Raw genomic sequence first — 19,328 nt, 5'->3', positions numbered from 1 at the left:
TAGGTATGGTGGGAGGGTTACTGTGTTAAGTTGTAGGGATGCTTTATGTTTGAGTAATATAGTTGGTAGAATATGTGGGGGGTGCATAGGGATGTTTCTTGAGTTTGTGGGAGGGAAGCTGAGTGAGGGTGAGACATGAGTGGTGGTGTGAGTATCACTACAGTGGTAGTGGTTGAGTGGGGGAGTGATGGAGCTTTGGTAGGATGTAAGATATGCAAGGAGAGTGAATGCAGTGAGCATAGGTAAGGTATGCTTGTACATGTTAGTTGAGGAGGTGTGATAGTAGTGGGAAGATGGAGGAGGTAGTGTTGGGTTAGTGCTGTGGTTGGCTACTGGAAAGATGGGAGGGGTTTGTGAGTGTAATAAAGGTGGGACCACTGGGGGTGGGAGGGAATAGGGGGCAGGGTGGGGACCGAAGCGGGTAGAGACCCTGTTAGTTGCTCTTATGAGGGGGCTGGAAATAATCAGGTAACAGAGTTAACTGATAAATGAACATATGATAGTGACAAGGGTGGTTGTAGTTGTAAAAATGGTGCCTGCCACAGGTAATATTTATTAACTTTGGGATTGTCTTAAGGTAATAAACAGAGAAGGGGGAGGGGAGAACAAGGGTGTGAGCAGGCAGTTCTTTGTACTGCTGCTAATGAGCCAAAGCAAAGACAAGTTTGTGTTTAAGAAACAATCACAATTGACCAAGGACTGCTCTGAAACTGTAAGTCATTTCATAACCATTTCTCAGGTGGAAAAACAGGATAACCTTGTATCAGTAGGCTACTGTGGTCTCAGTTTAAATTAACAAATGCACAGAATTGATCAGTTATGGATACTATTTGCTAATAGAAGGGAATAAGAGAGAAAGTGGAAGATGTGTGTGTGTGTGTGTGTGTGTGTGTGTGTGTGTGTGTGTGTGTGTGTGTGTGTGTGTGTGTGTGTGTGTGTGGCTGCTTACAAGCCAAAGCAGAGTGCTCTCCAGGGGAAAATGAATATTGGCTCAAACAGGTAGACACATACTCAAAGTTAACTTTAGCTGTTTGCAGACAATTCAGACCCGGATTGTGCTTTTCTTATAAGAATGATAAAGGTGGTACCGCAGTTGAATACTTAAGAGTGGTGTTAGGTTGGAGAGACACTGAGCTCCTTCATGGGGCCTGTAGCAGAGTGGATTGTAGTTGTATATGTAGTGTGTATGTATATGTGTGTGTGTGTGTGTGTGTGTGTGTGTGTGTGTATGTGTATATATATATATATATATATATATATATATATATATCTTGGACCATCTATATATATATATATATATATATATATATATATATATATATATATATATATATATATATATATATATATATAGATGGTCCAAGATATATATATATATATATAGATGGTCCAAGATAGAGAGATATATATATATATATATCTCTATCTTGGACCATCTATATATATATATATGTATATATATATATATATGTATATATATATATATATATATATATATATATATATCTATACGCACACACACACACACGTGGAGGATTGTTGAGCACTAAAACCAGACAGCGCTGACGAGAAACCAGCAGCAGCATGGCATGAAACTGCTCGATTTCAACTCCCATTTCTGCCTGTTGTGTAGTAAAGTACATCAGTACATTTAGCTACAACTACTCCCTGTACTCTGGGAATTTGCAAGACATTAACCACTTCCCAACTGCTCTACCAGCTTTCAGAGCTGGCAGAACACATCATGTGTCTTTTTGCTTTTTAAATCTGATTTTTTTCACTAAATAGTACATGGAGAAGATGAGAATTATGATTGGTTCCCTGATTATAATGAAAATTGTGTGTTCTCAGCATGGATGCCAAAATTCACATCTCCTCTTCCCATATGTCAAACACATAATATGCTCATTACAGTCTGTGACCCAGTCATAATCTTGTATTATGTTACATTTCATATAAATCTATAATTTGTACATTATAGATTTATAGTATAATATACATAATATGTAGATACGTGTGTGTATGTGATCTCTGTTTAGATGTATGTCTATCAAATGTGTGTACACACACACACATACACACATGTAACATGGGAGAATAGCATTTCGTCAATGTAAGTTTTTGTCAGTGGTGGGAAAGCCAGTGCAACTGATCAAAAAATCAGCTTTTTGGAAAGTACAGACAAGTCAGAGGTCATGGTACATTGGGAGATTTTGGAATATGTTCTTTTCCCAAAGTAGTGCAGTCTCTGAGTTGATATATATAATTAGCAGGGGGTGTGGGGGTTGAGAGGGGTTGCCCCTTCAAAAACAGCTGTTTTTTGTGTTTTAGATCCTTTTGTGAGTTGTTTGTTTTACTCATTCGATGAGTAGTGTTTGCTGATTTGTAGATTGATGGATTGTTGTTTTGATAAAACATTGTTTTTATTTTTTTGTTTGTTTATTTTTGTTTACCAGGCTGGTGCACTGATCGATATTGACAAATTTCAGGCTCAGAATAGGTGAAATACAAAACTTTTCATAAAAAAAGAAATGTAAGCGATACCAGAGTAGTTTAGACTAATTACATAGAAAAAAACTTTTTGTTCTTGTTCACTAGAATGCACATGTAAAGTGTACAGTGAAACAGACATTAGTTTCTAAAGTGGGTCAATTGTTAGAAAATCTTGAGAAGAGACTTGAAGACTGTGTGTGTGTGTGTGTGTGTGTGTGTGTGTGTGTGTGTGTGTGTGTGTGTGTGTGTGTGTGTGTGTGTGTCTATCTAGTCATAGGAGCATAAGTGTGCATGCATACATATATGTATAGTTATATATAATGTGTGTGTGTATATATAAATCAGATCTGGTATATATAGCCACTTCTCTGAAGTCTTCTTACTCTAAATCCATACACCTCTGTTCAGTGAGTAATCTGACTATATTTCTGTGTACTCTTTATTCAGCCAGGTTTCGCAGCATCTGGTGGATGAATTCTTGAGGTGGTAGTGCAGTCCACAGTTGAAGTTTATTTTCTCACCATCCCTCACCCTCACTGCACTATTTACCTTTCCATACTGCATTTTTTTTGCTCTCTTATACCTGGCAGCATTTCATTCATATCCAGCATCCCACGCTGTGTCTATGTGCAGGCATCTAATGCAGTATGTTTTCATATGAATACCCAAGTTAAGTCTAGCTGCTATTTGTTTATGCTTGGATATTATTAAATCTGTTTGTACACCTTTTTCCTAAAGATTGAGGAAAACTTTTTATCTGATGTTGGGCTTCTTATGGTTGTTATTCATGCAGTGCATGCATACTTTATGTATATTGTCATTTAATGTGTTTATACTTTGTATTTTCTTTTTTTGCATTGTGAAGCCTGATGACCCAGGCCATGTCTGAAAATGATCATTTTAGCAGCCCACCTACTTCCGTCTCTTGCTGGAGGAGGCTTTGAGATATATGAGAGTTTCAGTTTGGTATTGTATTTGTGTTAGTTACTGTTTTATTAGAGAACTTGCTGCTGTTCTTTGAGCACTTTACACCTCTGATGAAGAGAGGAAGAGCAGAGCATCATGGGAGTTTGGGGAGGAGCTTGAGCCTGGGAAACTTTTGAGGTGCTGAGCTGATTAGATCTTGTGCAGGTAAACCTGTTTCTTGGAGTGGATGGGTATGGATCATGAAGCTCTGTCATTTATAATAAGTTCATAGTTTTTGTGCACTGTCCATGGTGGTCCTTTGATTAAGTTCACATTATCTTATTCCAGTTCAGATTTTTTTTCATTTAGCTGCTGGCCTAGGGGGGTCATGTGTCCTATGCCATGAGGTAACAGAGCATTATAAGACGATGCTTAACCTCTGTGCCCACCAGATTAGTCTGTTTCAGAGTTTGGGTCTCGATCTTAACTTGTGCCATGTAAAACTTTTCCCCTTAAAGGGTAATGAAGTAGACCCCAGGCCTTGGTTTCACTGTTCTGCAGGTAGTGTTTCTGAAATGACCTAGTACACGAGTCTCATTTGGGAATAGGCAGTTGTGAAGAAACAGCATGTGCCCCCCCCCCAAGAAATGTTTGTGCAGGTACAAAAAGTAGTTTAGAACTGTGCTGTGTCTAATGCTTTTTCACAGTAATAATTTAGGAGAAGCAGTGTTGCTTTACTCATATTTAAGCTGATTATAGAGCAAGATTTATTCGGATGTCAAGAAAATACTTATCTATCTAGCTCTAGGACATGGAAGGAAAAAGGCGTGACCACGGTGAAGGTAATGTGTGCTTGTTTTTCAACCTGGGTGTCTGTAGGAGCTACTGAAGAGGAAGGAAATGGGTGACCGCTGCTGGCTTGCCTGTCTTTTGAGAAGGTAGGAGTTTCTGGATCATCACATGTGTAACATGTAGAGGGAGCACTGGGTGTTACAACCAGTGGAATTCAAGCGTACCAAGCCCATACTATTTGAGTATATTTGCACTCATAATCCAATTGGAGCTGTGCATATGCATGTATGCTTCCACTCGGGAGACAACAATAGCAGAGCTCAAAAGTGAAGACTATGGGAGGGAGATGCTGACATGGGGAGAAGATAGGCCATTCCACAGGACCAGCAAGCTGGCCTGCTTCCTATTACCCATTTCTTGCTGGGGAGGAGTGATTGGGATTCTCAGGCAGGAGCAAATAGGCTGTAGCATTCTTTCATAGAAATGCCTGGCTCCTGTTCCCCTGGAATGGACGGCCCAGTTAGGTGCAAATAGAGAAGCCATCCTGTGGGAGACAAAGAAAGAAAATACTTATCTGATCTGTGACTTTTGTTTGAAGTTTCCTGAAGTAGGGAAGTTAACCGGCACATGTGAATCAAATTATAATCAGTGCATTGAAGGCTGTTTCCAGTCATGGAATGCCAGATGCTATCATATCAGATAGCTGTCTACAGTATGCTAGCTCTGAATTTATTGACTTTTTAATACAAATGGAGATTTCAGTATGTTATCTCTACTCTTAAGTTTTGCACAAAATGTCAAGTGGAGAGAGTGAGAGCAGTACAAACTATGAAGCATTTCATGAAGTCAGAATAGTAGCAGTTATGTAGTGTGCCATTTAACGTTATTGCACTGTAGAATACTCTGCTGTAAGTTGTTTTAGTATGTAGAAATACTCAATTTTATTTATTTTATTTATTTTACATTTGTTGACCGGGCTAGTCCAGCTGGATATATGTCCATTTTCAGTGGAGGCCAGGGGAGAAAAGCTCCGCAAATTACAACAACATAAAAGGTCAAGACAAAGACAATAACAGTATAATTTGGTACAAGTTTTAACAATTGTAGTACAAGCCTAAGATTATATATTTTATATTTCAGTAGGAAAAAGGAAAAATTTATCTAAGAATAGATGAATAAGACTAATACATTTGTATTAGAAATGGTGTAATACAAATCTTTATAACATATTACAAAATTAGATACACCTAGTAATTTATGATAAGAGATACTAAGGTCTCACAAAAAACTAAGAAAGAAAAACACTAGAGATCAATAGATAGAGTATAGAAGAAGAGCAAACAAGGATGGATTTCTAGTGTTATTTAACACATAGGTTGTGATACTATATGAAGGTGTTTGATCATTCCACAGTATATACTTATTTACATGAGAAAAAATCCTAAGGAAGTTTAAGCTCACTAAAAATTAGTGAGACAACACAAGATCATGATCATGGGAGGCTAGGAATTGTGGGAGTCTAGTTAATAGTTAGGTACTTGGTGTGGGTTAACACAGGGGCATATCCAGTGTGATTTGAGGTAGGGTTTAAGCTTGCTTTTAAATAAGCTGACAGAGGATATCGAGGTTAGCTGGCTTGGGAGGATGTTCCAGGCTTTACCTACTGTATTGGAGAACAAGGTGTCACCAGCTAAGTTGTTGGATTTTGATATTTGTACAAGTAGGTTATTAGCTGAGCATAAGGTCTTGAGGTTATTATAGGGGATGACTAGGGATGTAAGTATGGGTGTATTTTGAGGTAAATACAGGATCTTATGGGCTACTATTAATTGATTGAAAAGTATTAAATTTGGCAGCTCTAACCATCCTAACTGATTCAGATTGATACAATGATGAGTTCTATAGGAGGACCCAGCTGCAAATATGGCAATATTGTTGTAGGAGGATGTAAGTTTACTCAGATTACTTCTACATATTTTGGTATAGATAGGGGAGGCATAGAGCAAGGTAGAGATAAGGTGGGTACGAGCAATAGTAACCCTGGCTGGAGGTGTAAGAAAGGGTTTTATTCTATAGAGGGAACCTAGTTTCTTGTTTACTATTTTTATGGTGTTATTAATGTGAGGTTCAAAGGACAAGTTGTTATCTATTAGTACCCCGAGTAGTTTAGTGGTTGGTTCAGGAGATATTATAGTTCCATCATTTGAAGTAATAGTAAAGTTAAGTGGGGAGGTTCTGCGGGTGGGGGTAAATAGTAGCATTTTTGTTTTTTGGGGTTAAGGATAAGACGTCTTTGTAGGAGCCAGTTTTCAACTGTACTAAAGGTCATTTGGGTTCATGACTGAAGTTCTGATTGAGAAGCAGCAGCGCATATGAGTGTGGAGTCGTCAGCGTATTGGATACAGTCAGCTTGAGGAATTACAGAATGAAGGTCATTTGTAAAGATGGAGAAGAGTAATGGGCCTAATATAGATCCTTTCGGGACCCCTAGAGTGACTGGGACGTGGGAAGATCAAGTATTTTCCCATAGTACAGCCTGTTGCCTGTTACGTAGGTATGATTGGAACTACTGTATAGTATGGTTGTCCAATGACAGGTTTTTGAGTGTGTCTATAAGGAGGTGGTGATTCACCATGTTAAATGCTTTGGACAGGTCAATAAAAACAGCTGAGGATAGAGTATCAATATTACGATTACTGTTAATATGGTTAGTGAAGGATAAGAGAGCAGAGGTGGTGCTATGAAATGGTCTAAAGCCATGTTGACAGGGTGCTAATAAATTGTGATCGAGTAGGTAGGTTAACAGTTGTATGTGTATACATTTCTCCATTATGTTTGCCAAAGGAGATAGAATAGCTATGGGCCTATAATTGGACAACTCTTTGGAGTTACCGCCCTTATGCAGGGGAATTATGTGAGAGACTTTCCAGATTAGGGGAATAGATCCTTCAGAAATAGTTCTGTTAATGAGGATGGATATGGGGTAGGCTATGACTTTAGCAGCTTTTTGCAGGTATTCTGCAGGTAATTTATCAGCAGAGAGAGTAGTGGGTTTAAGTTTCTGTATGAGGTTACAGAAAAGTGAAGTGGGAACTGGCTGAAAATGAAATTGATGAGAATTATTGGTAAAGGTTGTGACAGAGCCTGGGGTGCTAGGGGATAGCTGGTTGGCTAGGGATTGTATGGTTTCAGTGAAAAAAGTATTAAATGAGTCAGCTATTTGGATGGGATTGTTGTGATCAGAACCAGAGGGAGAGGGAGTACTTGAGCATCCAGTGTGTAGGAGGTTATTGATACCTCGCCAGAATTTTTGGGGATTATTTTGGTTGGTTTGTTGTAGTTGGTAGTAGTAGTTTCTTTTATCGGCTAATATGGCTTTTTTTGTTTCATTTCATAGCTGTCTGAATTGCAGGTGGTCTGAGGAGCTTTTTGTTGAGTGCTATTTGGCCCATTGTTTATTTCTTTGGAGGATTTTTTGTTTGGTCGTTTTGGTGAGCCATGGTGCCGGTTTGGTTCTAATTCTAACTTTGCGTAATGGGACATGGCTGTCTAAAATGGTTAGAAATTTAGAGTTAAAGTATTTCACGGCATTATCTATCGGGAGGTATTTCAGGGGTGACCAGTCACAGGTGACTAGTTCAGCTTGAAAGTGAGCAGGGTTAAAATTTTTGGTAGTGCGAATAGTTCTACAGATGGTAGAGTTTAGGATGACAGTTTTTGTTCTGATTAAATAGGTAAGCAAGTGATCACTTATGTCCTCAGGGAGGGTGCCTGTTTTATAATTTAGTTGGGGGGTATTAGTGAGTATCCAGTCAAGGGTACTAGTTTTGTTGTTAGTTTTATTGGTGCGGGTTGGGGATGTTATAGTTTGGGTAAAACCATATAAGTTGATATGAGTAGAAGGCTGCTCAGATATACAGGAGTTCCAGTTAATGTTAAAATCTCCAAGTATGATGGTTTCTTGGGGGTAGTTACTTGAGAGCCAGCTGAGGATAGCCTCTAATGTGTTGATGTTATTGCCTGGAGGAAGATAGACACGATAGATATATGGCTTTGCTTTTGTTAAGCTGAATCCTAGCATGTACAAATATCCCAGATAAAATGTTTGCCATTTAGTGTTCTTGGGATATAGAAACATTCCAATGCAGCATGTGGGACTTTTCTTCTCATTTCTTAGTGGACCACAAATTAAACGGAAGGATTCTAACATATACCGTGTTTTTGACTCCTGAGAATTAAAATCCAAGAAGTGAAAGAATCTGTTAAGGTGAATATTATGCTACAGTAGACAAACGTGGACCCCTTCCAGATTCAGGGGAAGGATGTCTGGTATTAGTTTAGTAGCATTGCTTTGAGAGACAACCTGAAGTGATTTTAAAGTAGCATGAACCAAGTTTAGTTTATCTGTAAACTTCAGATGGCAAAGTGGTAAGAAGCAACAGTAAACATTAATTCAAAACAAAAGATTCTCAAAAGTGCATGTGAAAAGCAAAGAAACTTTTTTTCCCTTATTATTTTAAGCATGTAGAAGTTTCCAAATAGATGTTCAAAAATATGTCTGGTGGTAATGTTTGGAGAGCGTTTCATTAGAGAAGAGCAAAGACAGCATCAGCTAACACTGTTAACAAAGTCACCGACAAAAATGTCTGATTCATTTTCAGATGTAGGCACTATGTCATTTTTGGTGTCCATCCCCCAAATCTTTTGTCAGCTGTAATTATTGCAAAATTTGATTTCTCTTGTCTTTTTTACTGTGGCATTTAATGTCTGTTACCATACTATTCAATTTAATATTTTAATGCTGTTAAAATATACTTTCTGATGTTATCAGTGCAGCATGAAATGATATGCTTTATCCCACTAATGCAGTGTGGACATTGTTCACACTTTATACTCTGTGAAATATAATGGGTTTTGTAATTGTATTCTTATCTACAGTATTTGTTTTTGTCATAAAGTTGTTAGTGGTTTTATTTGTACCTATGCCTCTCTTAACTCTTAAATCAACCTTTTGCTGTCCACCCTTTCTAAATGATTCTGTACTCTGTATTGTGACATCTGTCCTACTACATAGTTATTTGTCTAACTATATCTGTATAGAGTATAAATAGTATAAAAAGCCTTACTGTTGTATGCATTGTTACCATCTTATTTATATGGCCATTGTAAAATTTAGTTTATTTGCAATTCTACCTGACATTGTCATTATTGTACAACTTAAAAGATTTTGTATACTGCATGTACTGGAGCTTTACTTGCCTGGCCTCTTCTGAAAAGAGACCTTTGTTCCCTGCCGGACTTCCCCGGTCAACAAATGTAAGATAAAATAAATAAATTTCGGTCCTGATTGAAAAAGGTCTGGTAGATTAGCTCACTTAATCTTTTAGCAAATGTAAAATAAATTCATATCTGTTTAGAATGCAGCTTGTATTTTAAGACGACTGCTTTCTTTTGAGTTTTGATATGATAACGTATGTTAATGTGGCATGAACATGCTAGTTGTGTATATGCTTGTATGTATGGTGCAGTCACTAAATTAAACTTTCCCCCTTTTCACAGCATGCTGCTCTGAAGTTTAATTACTCTGTGCAAGATGAGTGTGACACTGGCTTAGGTGGACGTTGGACATTTCAAGATGCGCCTATGAAGCCTTTTCGTACTGTTATGATAGTTCCAGTTGATAAACTTGGTGAAATTATGGAAAAGCTAACTCAGTATCTTTCTCTGTAAGCATTATTTAAATGCTGTTTTCTATTTACAACAGATGGGATTCATGGAAACAATTCCTGCAACATGTTTATATTTTAGGTACATGTATAAATGCTCAAAATGCCCTTCATAATGTGTTAACAATAAAATGCATTAACTATTTTTCCAAACTTTATAAAATTGTATCCAGTGTGTTTACTGTGTATAAATGCTCAAAATGCCCTTCAAAAAGTGCTAAGAATAAAGAAATGCTTGCTTTAACTATTTTTTTTAGATTTTATAAAATTGTATACAGTGCATTTACTATACAATTATTTTTGTAAGTGTTGTGACTTCAAGGAAGGTCTCATTAATGAGTGATCAAACATTGATCCTTTTTTAAAGGGCAGTTGTTTTAATACAGTAAATTTAAATTGGTTTCTGGTGTGCTAATCCATAAGCTCACTGGCAAATTAGAGTAGATCAGTTGCATGTTGAGTAACTGAATATTTAGCAGAATTGGCCTTCTGTTCCTAAAGGTTTAGTGTTAAGTAAATCTGCCAGGAACCCAGATTTTTTATTTACTTTTAGAGTTGCTCATTCCCTCCAGTACAACTATTTTGAGTAAGTACCTTTAACTCCTAGTGGGTGTGGCCTGAGCTTTTAAAAATTAAGTTATCACCTTACAGTTCTAACAAATACTCATTGACAGAGGTCAAATATCAATCCACTTGTGTTTGCCATCATGTATGCTTCAAGATAAAATATTCTGATACCCTATATGTAGCATGGTTTTGGAATTATTAATGCAAGTATGAATAAGTAATATTTGACACCTAGAGGAGCAGTAGGAGTTAACTGCAGATGCACCTGGAGGCGTCACTTGGATGTAATGAGATAAAGGCCACATTGTCTGTACATTTTTTTAACTTTTACAAGGCTAGAGTTTTTGAAGCTACTGGTAAACTGTGTTAATTATCATGATTTTTACACGTACATGAAATGACATGTTCCCTGTGCTGCTAAACTTTGACATTTGAAGACTGTTCATTCTGTAGACTTTTTTGCCAAGTGGAGAAATACAGTTTTATTTACTGAACATTCATGTTCTGGTATGTCATTTTTACTAAAAATTAATGGGTATATGAGTTGCTCAATGGTAAATGTAATTTACAAAAAACTTCAGTGCAGTGTAGTCACTTGAGGGCTGTATGATGAAGCACAGACGCAGTGTGGCAAAACAGTTGAGGCATCTTCAGCCAGTATATATGCTAACATGATAATCAGCCACAATAGAAGAGTAACAGAATGCAAGACTGGACTGCAACACTCTTACAGAATAGAACATACGCTTATCAAAGCAATTTACTTTGGACATCGTGTATAATGTGAGTAGTAGCTTTATTTTATTTTTTATAAATCAGAGAATACCTTCAATTTTGTTAACAGTTTAAGCTACAATTATTTCTTAGGAGCTTGCGTATTATATCTTAAGAAAAAAATTATTGGATAAGATGGCCTTTACTAATTTCTGTATAATTTTGTAATGGGCTTTGGCTGTTTTAGGTGCCAGGCCTTAAATCGCCATTTTACGAAACGTATCATCTTTTTGTAGAAAATAACTTTTTCTGTGTGAAATGTTTGTGCTGCCTTGCTAAATTCAGAAATGGTTCATAAAGTTCTTTTTGCAGCCATGAAACTGTTTGGCACATTTGTAAAGTACTGCATTAATTTAAGTTGTACCATCATTGAATAGAGCATCTTTCTTCAGTTTTTCCATCTGCATCATTTGAACTGTGATCACTGCTGGTATGTTTTTGCTGCTCATTTGGCATGGAAGACTGATGCAGCATTTCTTGTAGAATATCTTTGCTTTCACTTGGAGGCAGGTTATAAAAATAGTATTGTGGAACCAGCTGGACAAACCTAAAAGAACAAAGTACAGAATACATGTAAGGATTAGAGTTTTTTCCTTAATAGTTACTTAGAAACTGCAGACATTCACCAGTATACTATTTAATTTTCATCTTGTGCATTATTGAAAATAATCTTTCCAACTGGTTATTATTTCAATAATGTGAGAGAACATCAGAATATTCTGTACAGTATTGATAATACTAAGTCACATTAGCTTGGTTTGACAGTTTGATGAATGCAGTATAATATGTGATGATCCAGTTACAGTATGATGTAATATGGTACATTATGCAGCATTGCACATCTGTCTTATTGATATTTTGTTATGAAGAAATGCAGAAACAGAGACTAACCACAAAGAATGACTGACCTGCCTAATCTCTTCAGTTATAGGCATGCTAAACTGCAGTGTTTTTCATATTTTGCATAATACTTGGTTTAATGGTTTTCTTTCTTATTCATATTTCTAAAAGTGTTTCTTTTGAATCATCCAACTACTGGCTTAGTATTCAAGACAGTATGTGTTCATGTGTTCCATAAATGTTAAGTAGGTAAACAAATTTTAAGCTATCCTTTCCATAGTGTACCCTAACGGTATTACTGTGGAATAACCAGTAAAATAAAAATGTTGCATTTAATATGGATTGCTTGTAACCACTGTGTAACATATTTTATTTAGCACTTTTACTGTCTCTGTGAAGATGGGCAATCCACGTTTGCTTGCTTGTTTGGCATGGCACGTGTAATGGGTATGTTCTTTGAGAAGTCTTCTGCAGTGGTTTAACATCTAAGTGTATCTCTGTTGCACTCTTGACATGACATTTCTAACTTTTTAAGCCACCATGCACATAAGCCTGCACCAGCATTCTTACTCCCTGTGTTAATGAATACTCATTCGCCAGTGTACCTCACTTCTTTCCATAGGATTTAATAAATACAATCGAACATGAAGGGCTGTAGTTTCATCAACTTGCAGCTGATCACTCATTCCCCACCCCCCATTTGTGGGTTCTGCCATCACACTCCAGACCATAAATATAATGCCTCCGCTAGTATATTTACAGTTTGCATATTAGTGTCTCACACTGGAATACACAGATGAGCATTCAGTGGCAAGTAAATGAGCCAAGAGCAGAGGAACAGTGAGCTTTTAAGGGATAACCCTTTCCAGCTGCTTGTGGTGTTAAGATAGCCTCTTAATTTTTTTTCATTCATTTGTTCATTTATTTCCTACTTTAGATGTCTAAAAAGCATAAACTGTCCAGATGTCATCCATTCATTAAGACATGAATGAGGGAAGTTATAGCATTATATATGCTTCCTGCAGCATAGCATTGATAGCTCTCACCACTGTGTTATTCAAAGATTTGGTAGCACCAGTAAGCAGGATGAACGCCTACATTCTAACCAAGCATCTGGTTTCTTTTGAATTTCCTAACTGAAAGGACTAGTTGGAGGGCTTGGGAAAAAATACTTTGGGCCTATCGTGCTTGCTGGTAAGGAATCCAGAGACCAGACCCAAGTCATCTAGACCTGATGTCTTAAGTCTCCATGGCAGAAGTCTCCATGGCAGTTGTCTCTCCTTGATCATATCCTTTTGTCTGAGGTCATATTCCTATTCTGTGTTTTCAGATATGCAGGGAAATCCAACACAGAGGTGCTTTTATGATTTGAGGCATGGGCATCTACTGCCATCTCTCTCACTTGCTGTTGCTTTTGGTGAACTTAACTTGTGAATAAGGAATGGTATATTGGATACTTGGTATACTAATATTAATTTGAGTCCTTTTCTGGTTCTGTTTTTTTCCTCCCTAACCTGATGTATAGGTCAGTCATTCTCAGAAGTCATGAGTATCTACTTGGACCCTTGTTCATCCATATTTGGTCTTTGTTTCCAGTGCCACAGTCATAATTTGAAAACATGTTTATTTGTATGCAGTAAGGTGATTGGCAGGCAGCAGGACAGCACACTGCTAATATCTCAAGCTTCTTGAAAACATTATCTACTCTGGAGCTGTCCTAATACTTTTGAAGCAACACCTGGAATCCATTAACACTCAGTCATCGCAATCTGAACTGGCCTGTAGTATTGATTTCAAAGGTTACCTTTACAGCATCTACATTTCTGTTCTCAGAGTTGCTGAAATTTTGGGTGGACTACAAAAACAAGGACAAACTAGAAGCATGTAAAAGATAGAGATGATGAGGAGTCGCTATCTTCCACAAATCCATCCCATAGTCCATGCTTTTAAGGAGGCTGTCAGGATGATGGCAGCATTTTAGTGGCCTTTTACATCTCTCACACAAAAATTACTTAAATTCTTATATTGGGCAGGTAGAGGCAATATGCCAGATCATCTCCCTTCCCAAGCTCAGGTCAATTTTTAGTGGTGCGGATTTTCATGCTAGAGCATGCTGACAGAGGCTGTTGAGTTCTGAAAAAGTCTGAACATTCTTTGTGTACCCATACCCGGTTCTGGCTGATATTTTTGAGAAGCATCATAAAGCAGTGCTTTTGAATTCAGCAGCCAGGACTACTGGAGTCTGACTGCATACAGTGTCTTAGCTTAGACCACAGTGTACTCATTAAGAGGTCAGGTAGAAATTCCTGTACATCTACATGAGCAGTTCTGTCTGGGGACCCCAAGAAATGTTTAAAGATCTCCAGTGAAGGACATCCTCAGTTTCACAGTTCTGGACTTGTATGCACTTGTATGCCTTTACTCAGCCCAAACAATAGCATTTACCTTAATAAAAGTTGTCAAGGGGCCAGTAAAGCCATAGGAGACAGATTGCTTCACTTCCTTCATTGAAGTTCAGTTCCTCAACAGTCCTAATTTCCCAGAGTGATGTTTTAGTGGGTCGACGATTCTACAAGCTTCAAGTCATTTGGCTTCTTTGACATTTTTGAAGTTACATTTTTGAATCATTCAGTACTTCCTTGCCTAACTTTCTATTTTAAATATTTGGTCTTAGGAAGGTATTGGGTCAATCCTATATTGTTTTGGACAGTGGAGATGTGGAAATGCATGTGGAAGAGTGCACAAAAGGAGTGGTGTGTTGTATTTTTTTTTCTTGCCTCTTTTGGTTACCAAGCAATCTGGTGTTGATGGGGGGGGGATACCTACTCATTCTGGTAACAACTTTAGCTGCACTTTTAATATATATGATGATGATGATGTTGATACTTTCTGTGACTACTGTTTGGAGGTTGTGCTTTTGTAGTTGGAGAAGTCACAGACAATGTTTGTACTCTAACTTAAAACGGTCTGTACACATGTTCTCAATATTACAGCCCTGCAGGAGGTAAAAAGGTTAACCAAACTAGTTTTGAAGACCTGTGGAGATTTGAACAGTCAAACTGGTTGAACACCACTGAGATTCACACTCCTACAGGTTGCAGTCTGCACTGCTATAAAAAATAAAGTGCAAAGTAATTTCCAGAAAGCCAAGACACGGCCAGAGAAAATGTCATAAAGCTTGTGGAAAGCGTACTGCAGTAAAAGGATCACACAGAAGAAACACTGCATTAATTCTCAGATAAAAATAAGTATCTACAGATGTAATTCCCCCAAGGAAAAAAGGTTCAAATTTTGCACAAATATTGAGTAGTCAGTGCATCATATTCCTTAATCAGATGCTTTTAGAAAGAAGCCCGTAGGTGGCAGGCCCCTTCCTTAGTTAGACATTTAGCCAGAGGCTTATTTTAGCCGACTACAGAATACTCCAGTTTGTAAGTTTGAGTTATTTTATTCCATTGATTTCCAAGTGAAGCTTTTTTCTATAATAGGATTTGTGGAGTTAATCGCCTCAAAAAAATCATCTTAAGAATGTTGCCCCTTGGAATAGCAGATCTAAGTACAGAATAGAGAAGAGTACATTATTGGAACGACTCAACTGAAACTATTTTTATTTCGGCTTGAAACTTCCTATTTGGTGGTGTATTCAGTGTCTTGATTGGGCCACACTACTTGTCTATTTCTGAACGTGAAGTCCTATTAGTAGGTTTATAGTTTTAAAATCTTTTCCACCTTACTTGATATAGTTGTCTGTTTTTTCTCTACATACTGCTTGTGCGTGCAGTATCAACCACAGTTAACACAAAGTAATCTGCTACAAAGTCTTTGTATTGAAAACCAGCTGTTTGGCATTTGGTTATGTTGCATTTGTTTTCTTTCATTATTTTAATTTGTTCACATCTCTTTGGACAGTTTATAACCCAATGATAATTTTGGCATGCAGCACATTTGGATCTCCTGCCATGCTAACCTGGCGGACTTGCACCTGGTAGCTGTAGTCTTGCAGTGCTTTCTGTGCCTTTCTAACCTGCTGCTTTGTTTCTCCTGTGTGCATACTGGTAATGTTTTTTAACATTAAAGTTTACATTCTGTAACAGCAAGCAGTGCATCTTGAGAGCACCTTGTTATATTTATACATCGGACTATATCACACTATATCATTATTCAAAATCAATTGTATAACTTTCTACAGAAACTCACTCAAGTTTGATTCCATAACATCAGTATTTTATTCTGTCATTAACATAGTGTCGAATGTAGTTATTGTAGTGGGCATGCTTTCATTTGCATTCAGATCCTCTGAAATTTCTATTGCAGTGTCCTTAGCTCTCCTAATAAGTGACAGTGCAACTGCAAAGGCATGCTTCCATTTTTCCAGCTCAGTAACCAGAGCCTAAATTATAACCTCATTTTCTCAAATGTCATGGAGATTTTCATCAATCATAGGCTGGATTCTGCAGCTGAAAGCGGTCTCCCTGCCACCAGTGAAGTGACTGATGATCAAGCGAGTTACGTTTTCGAAATGTGGAGATTTTTTTTTCTTTTGAATACACAGGCATCTGCACAACACCAATGAGAAAAACCCTCATGTGCATATAGTAGAAAAAGATTTTCATTGCCAGAGGCCAAAACGTCTCAAAACTGTTGTACAACATGGTGCAAATGGTGTGGTGTCTCCTACAGAAGAGTTATTTCAGGAAAAGTCCTAAGTGGCAGAATTAATGGGAGGAAGGTTCATCTCTTCTTGGAAGACTTTCAGTGTGAGGTTATGTCCTGTGGTCTTTCATTTCTTCTGAGTTTCTCTGTCTTACAATGATGTCAGTGGCCTCATATAAGAATCTTTTGGTGATCCCACGCCTAGATGACTTTCTTCTGGTGCTACCAGTGCGTATGGCAGAACTTACTTGGATTTTTTTTTTTTTATTCCTGCCATAGCTAATTTTTATTTTTTATTAACTGGAACTGGCTTTGCTTCAGGTATGGAGTAACAAGTTCTTTCTGGTGAAGACTCAGGAGTTGAAGACTTTTTGGTTTCTTTGCAATACAGTTTGTAGAACAAATACTTTCCTATTGTGACTAATGATGGAAGTCATTTTCTGTTCCCTTTGGCCAGTCTGTATACTATACGAGGGTATTTTATGCGGAATTACCATTCTCTGATATACTGCAGTTTTTTTTGTATTTAAATTATTTGGTTGCACAACACTTGTAGAACTCTAAGAGGAGTTGCCATGTGGGTGAAAGCTGAGTTGGACCTTCACACTTACTGCATCCAGTGTGTGTGTGGCTTTTGTTATGCCTAGATGTTCTGTTTCACTGTTGAAGTCATCACCTGTGGGGTTATCCCTGCTGTGGTAGCCCTCAGCTGGCCCGAATACCAGAGTCATTGTCTTTGTGCATCGGCTGCTGTCACCTGTAGTCCGATGTCAGGTTGTCAGTACTATAAAGCAAGGCAGCCGATGTCATTACATCAGTCTTTCTTGCTGTGGAGCTCGTAGCAGAAGCAGGTTGCACGAGTGCCGGTCGGTTGCTACCAGAAGTTGAATTTCAGCAGAAAACCTCTAAAGCCAAGTACCCTGTTGGGGACCCTTTTTTCTTGCTCTAACCGATGTCCGAAAAAGTTAACAATTCTCTCGCCTGTGGAAAGCAGATCCCACACCGAGACTTTCATTCTTAATGCATCACTTGTTTAGGCCCAGACCACAATGTCCCTCGTTGCTGGATGTTCTTCGTGTTTCACTGTTGCAGTCATTACATTTGGGTTATCCTGCTGACAGGTTGCCCTCAGCCAGCCTGAATTCCAAAGTCTTGGGTCTTGCATCGGCTGCTGTCTCCCCTTCCCTGACGTCAGGTCATCAAGGGTATAAAAGAAGCAGCTGACGTCATTTTCTTCAGTCTTTCTTGCCGTGCGGTGCCCGAAGCAGAAGCAGTTCGCAACTGCCGGTCGGCCGACTCCTGAGATTTTCGTGTTCGAGTTTCAGATCTGAAATCTTAAATAAAGCTAAGTACCCCGTTGGGGAAACTTTTTTCTTGCTCCAGACCGATGTCGGAAAAAGTTAATAATTGTATTTCTTGTGGAAAGCAAATACCTCATAAGGACTTTCATTCTTACTGTATTCCTTGCCTAGGCCCTGATCACAACGTTACTAGTTGTCGGTTTAGTGCTAGATTTAACCAACGCATTATTAAGTGTCGGTATGATTTTGCTTTAAACTTTTTTGGACGCTTGTTTAATTATCCTGAAATGTCGTCAGATAGCCATCCGACTACTGGAGTTCACAAAAACCGCAAAGAAAAGTATAGAGATAAACAACCAAGGCCCAAAAAAACCGACAACAAAGCTTCTCCTAAGCCAGTTGCCGGTTCTCAGTGAGGTGCTTTCGCAGCCCCTGACGCCCGCTACTTTAGAGTTGCAGGCTGCTACCGACTCCCACGTGGAGTCGGCTATACTGCTGAATACTCAAGGTATTGGAGCCTCGGACGCTAATCCCTCAGATGGGTCTGGAGCCGCTGAGCAGGCATCGGCTTCTGAGGGTGTATTCAGACCTAAACATCTTTGCATTAAAACGACTTCAGCTTCAAAGGCAAAGACTAAAGCACCTTCTAAAGCAAGGAAACAAACTCAAGAGCCACGTTGACAGGCGTCTATGCCCAACAAACAGATGCTCAAAATGGCCGAAGACTTAATTACCTTGATCAGGGGTTCCCATCCCCCTCCTGATAAGAGGCCTAGGCAAGAGACTGACTATGAATCTTCAGATCAGGTTTCTATTTCTTCTGATTTCTCTTCTTATGAGGAATATTCTCGTCCCCCCATGAGGAGTCTGATGCTGAAGAATCTATACCTTCAGCATCTCCTCCTGAGGACTATTCTTTTGGGGAAACCTTGCATACCATGAGGGAGCATTTCCACTGGGAGAGCCAAGATTTTTCAGAATCTAAAAAGAGGCTCAGGGATTTCCTTTTACTACCTCAGCACAGGCCTCTAGCCATTCCACCTGTGTTAGACATTGTAGATGATGTGTTTTCGGAGTCTAGTCTGACCCCTGACTCCTTACCCCCAGCTCCTGTTAAGCCTGACAGATATTACACGGTTCCTGACTCTCACAAATTTATTTTTAAAAACCCTGCTGCAGACCCAGAAACTATTTCACAGGGTCCAAAAGGAGTTAAGGCTTCCACTGCAAAAAAAACCCAACCCCCTCTGACAGAGATTCAAGGGCACTGGATAGA

General features: G+C 38.4%; 2 protein-coding genes across 3 annotated transcripts in view; one reads left to right on the top strand and one right to left on the bottom strand.

Annotated features, from left to right (window-relative positions):
- The window catches only part of LOC122789021 (BRCA2 and CDKN1A interacting protein), a 216,208-nt gene extending 206,047 nt beyond the window's left edge, over positions 1-10,161 (top strand). For both annotated transcript variants that reach the window (XM_044056185.1, XM_044056184.1), the window contains one exon: positions 9,751-10,161. In XM_044056185.1, coding sequence (XP_043912120.1) covers positions 9,751-9,921 — 171 coding nt within the window. In that variant the 3' untranslated portion in view covers positions 9,922-10,161. The remainder of the gene's footprint in view (positions 1-9,750) is intronic.
- Positions 10,162-10,658: 497 nt separating this feature from the next.
- DHX32 (DEAH-box helicase 32 (putative)) overlaps positions 10,659-19,328 on the bottom strand; it is a 507,915-nt gene continuing 499,245 nt past the window's right edge. Inside the window, exon 11 of the mRNA XM_044056183.1 lies at positions 10,659-11,805. Coding sequence (XP_043912118.1) covers positions 11,625-11,805 — 181 coding nt within the window. The 3' untranslated portion in view covers positions 10,659-11,624. The remainder of the gene's footprint in view (positions 11,806-19,328) is intronic.

Source organism: Protopterus annectens, chromosome 14.part0 (genome assembly GCF_019279795.1).
Source record: "Protopterus annectens isolate FY-2018-M chromosome 14.part0, PAN1.0, whole genome shotgun sequence".
In the NCBI taxonomy this organism is placed as follows: domain Eukaryota; kingdom Metazoa; phylum Chordata; order Ceratodontiformes; family Protopteridae; genus Protopterus; species Protopterus annectens.
The sequence above is the reverse complement of the archived record's forward strand: the minus strand, read 5'-3'. Positions and strand labels throughout refer to the sequence as shown.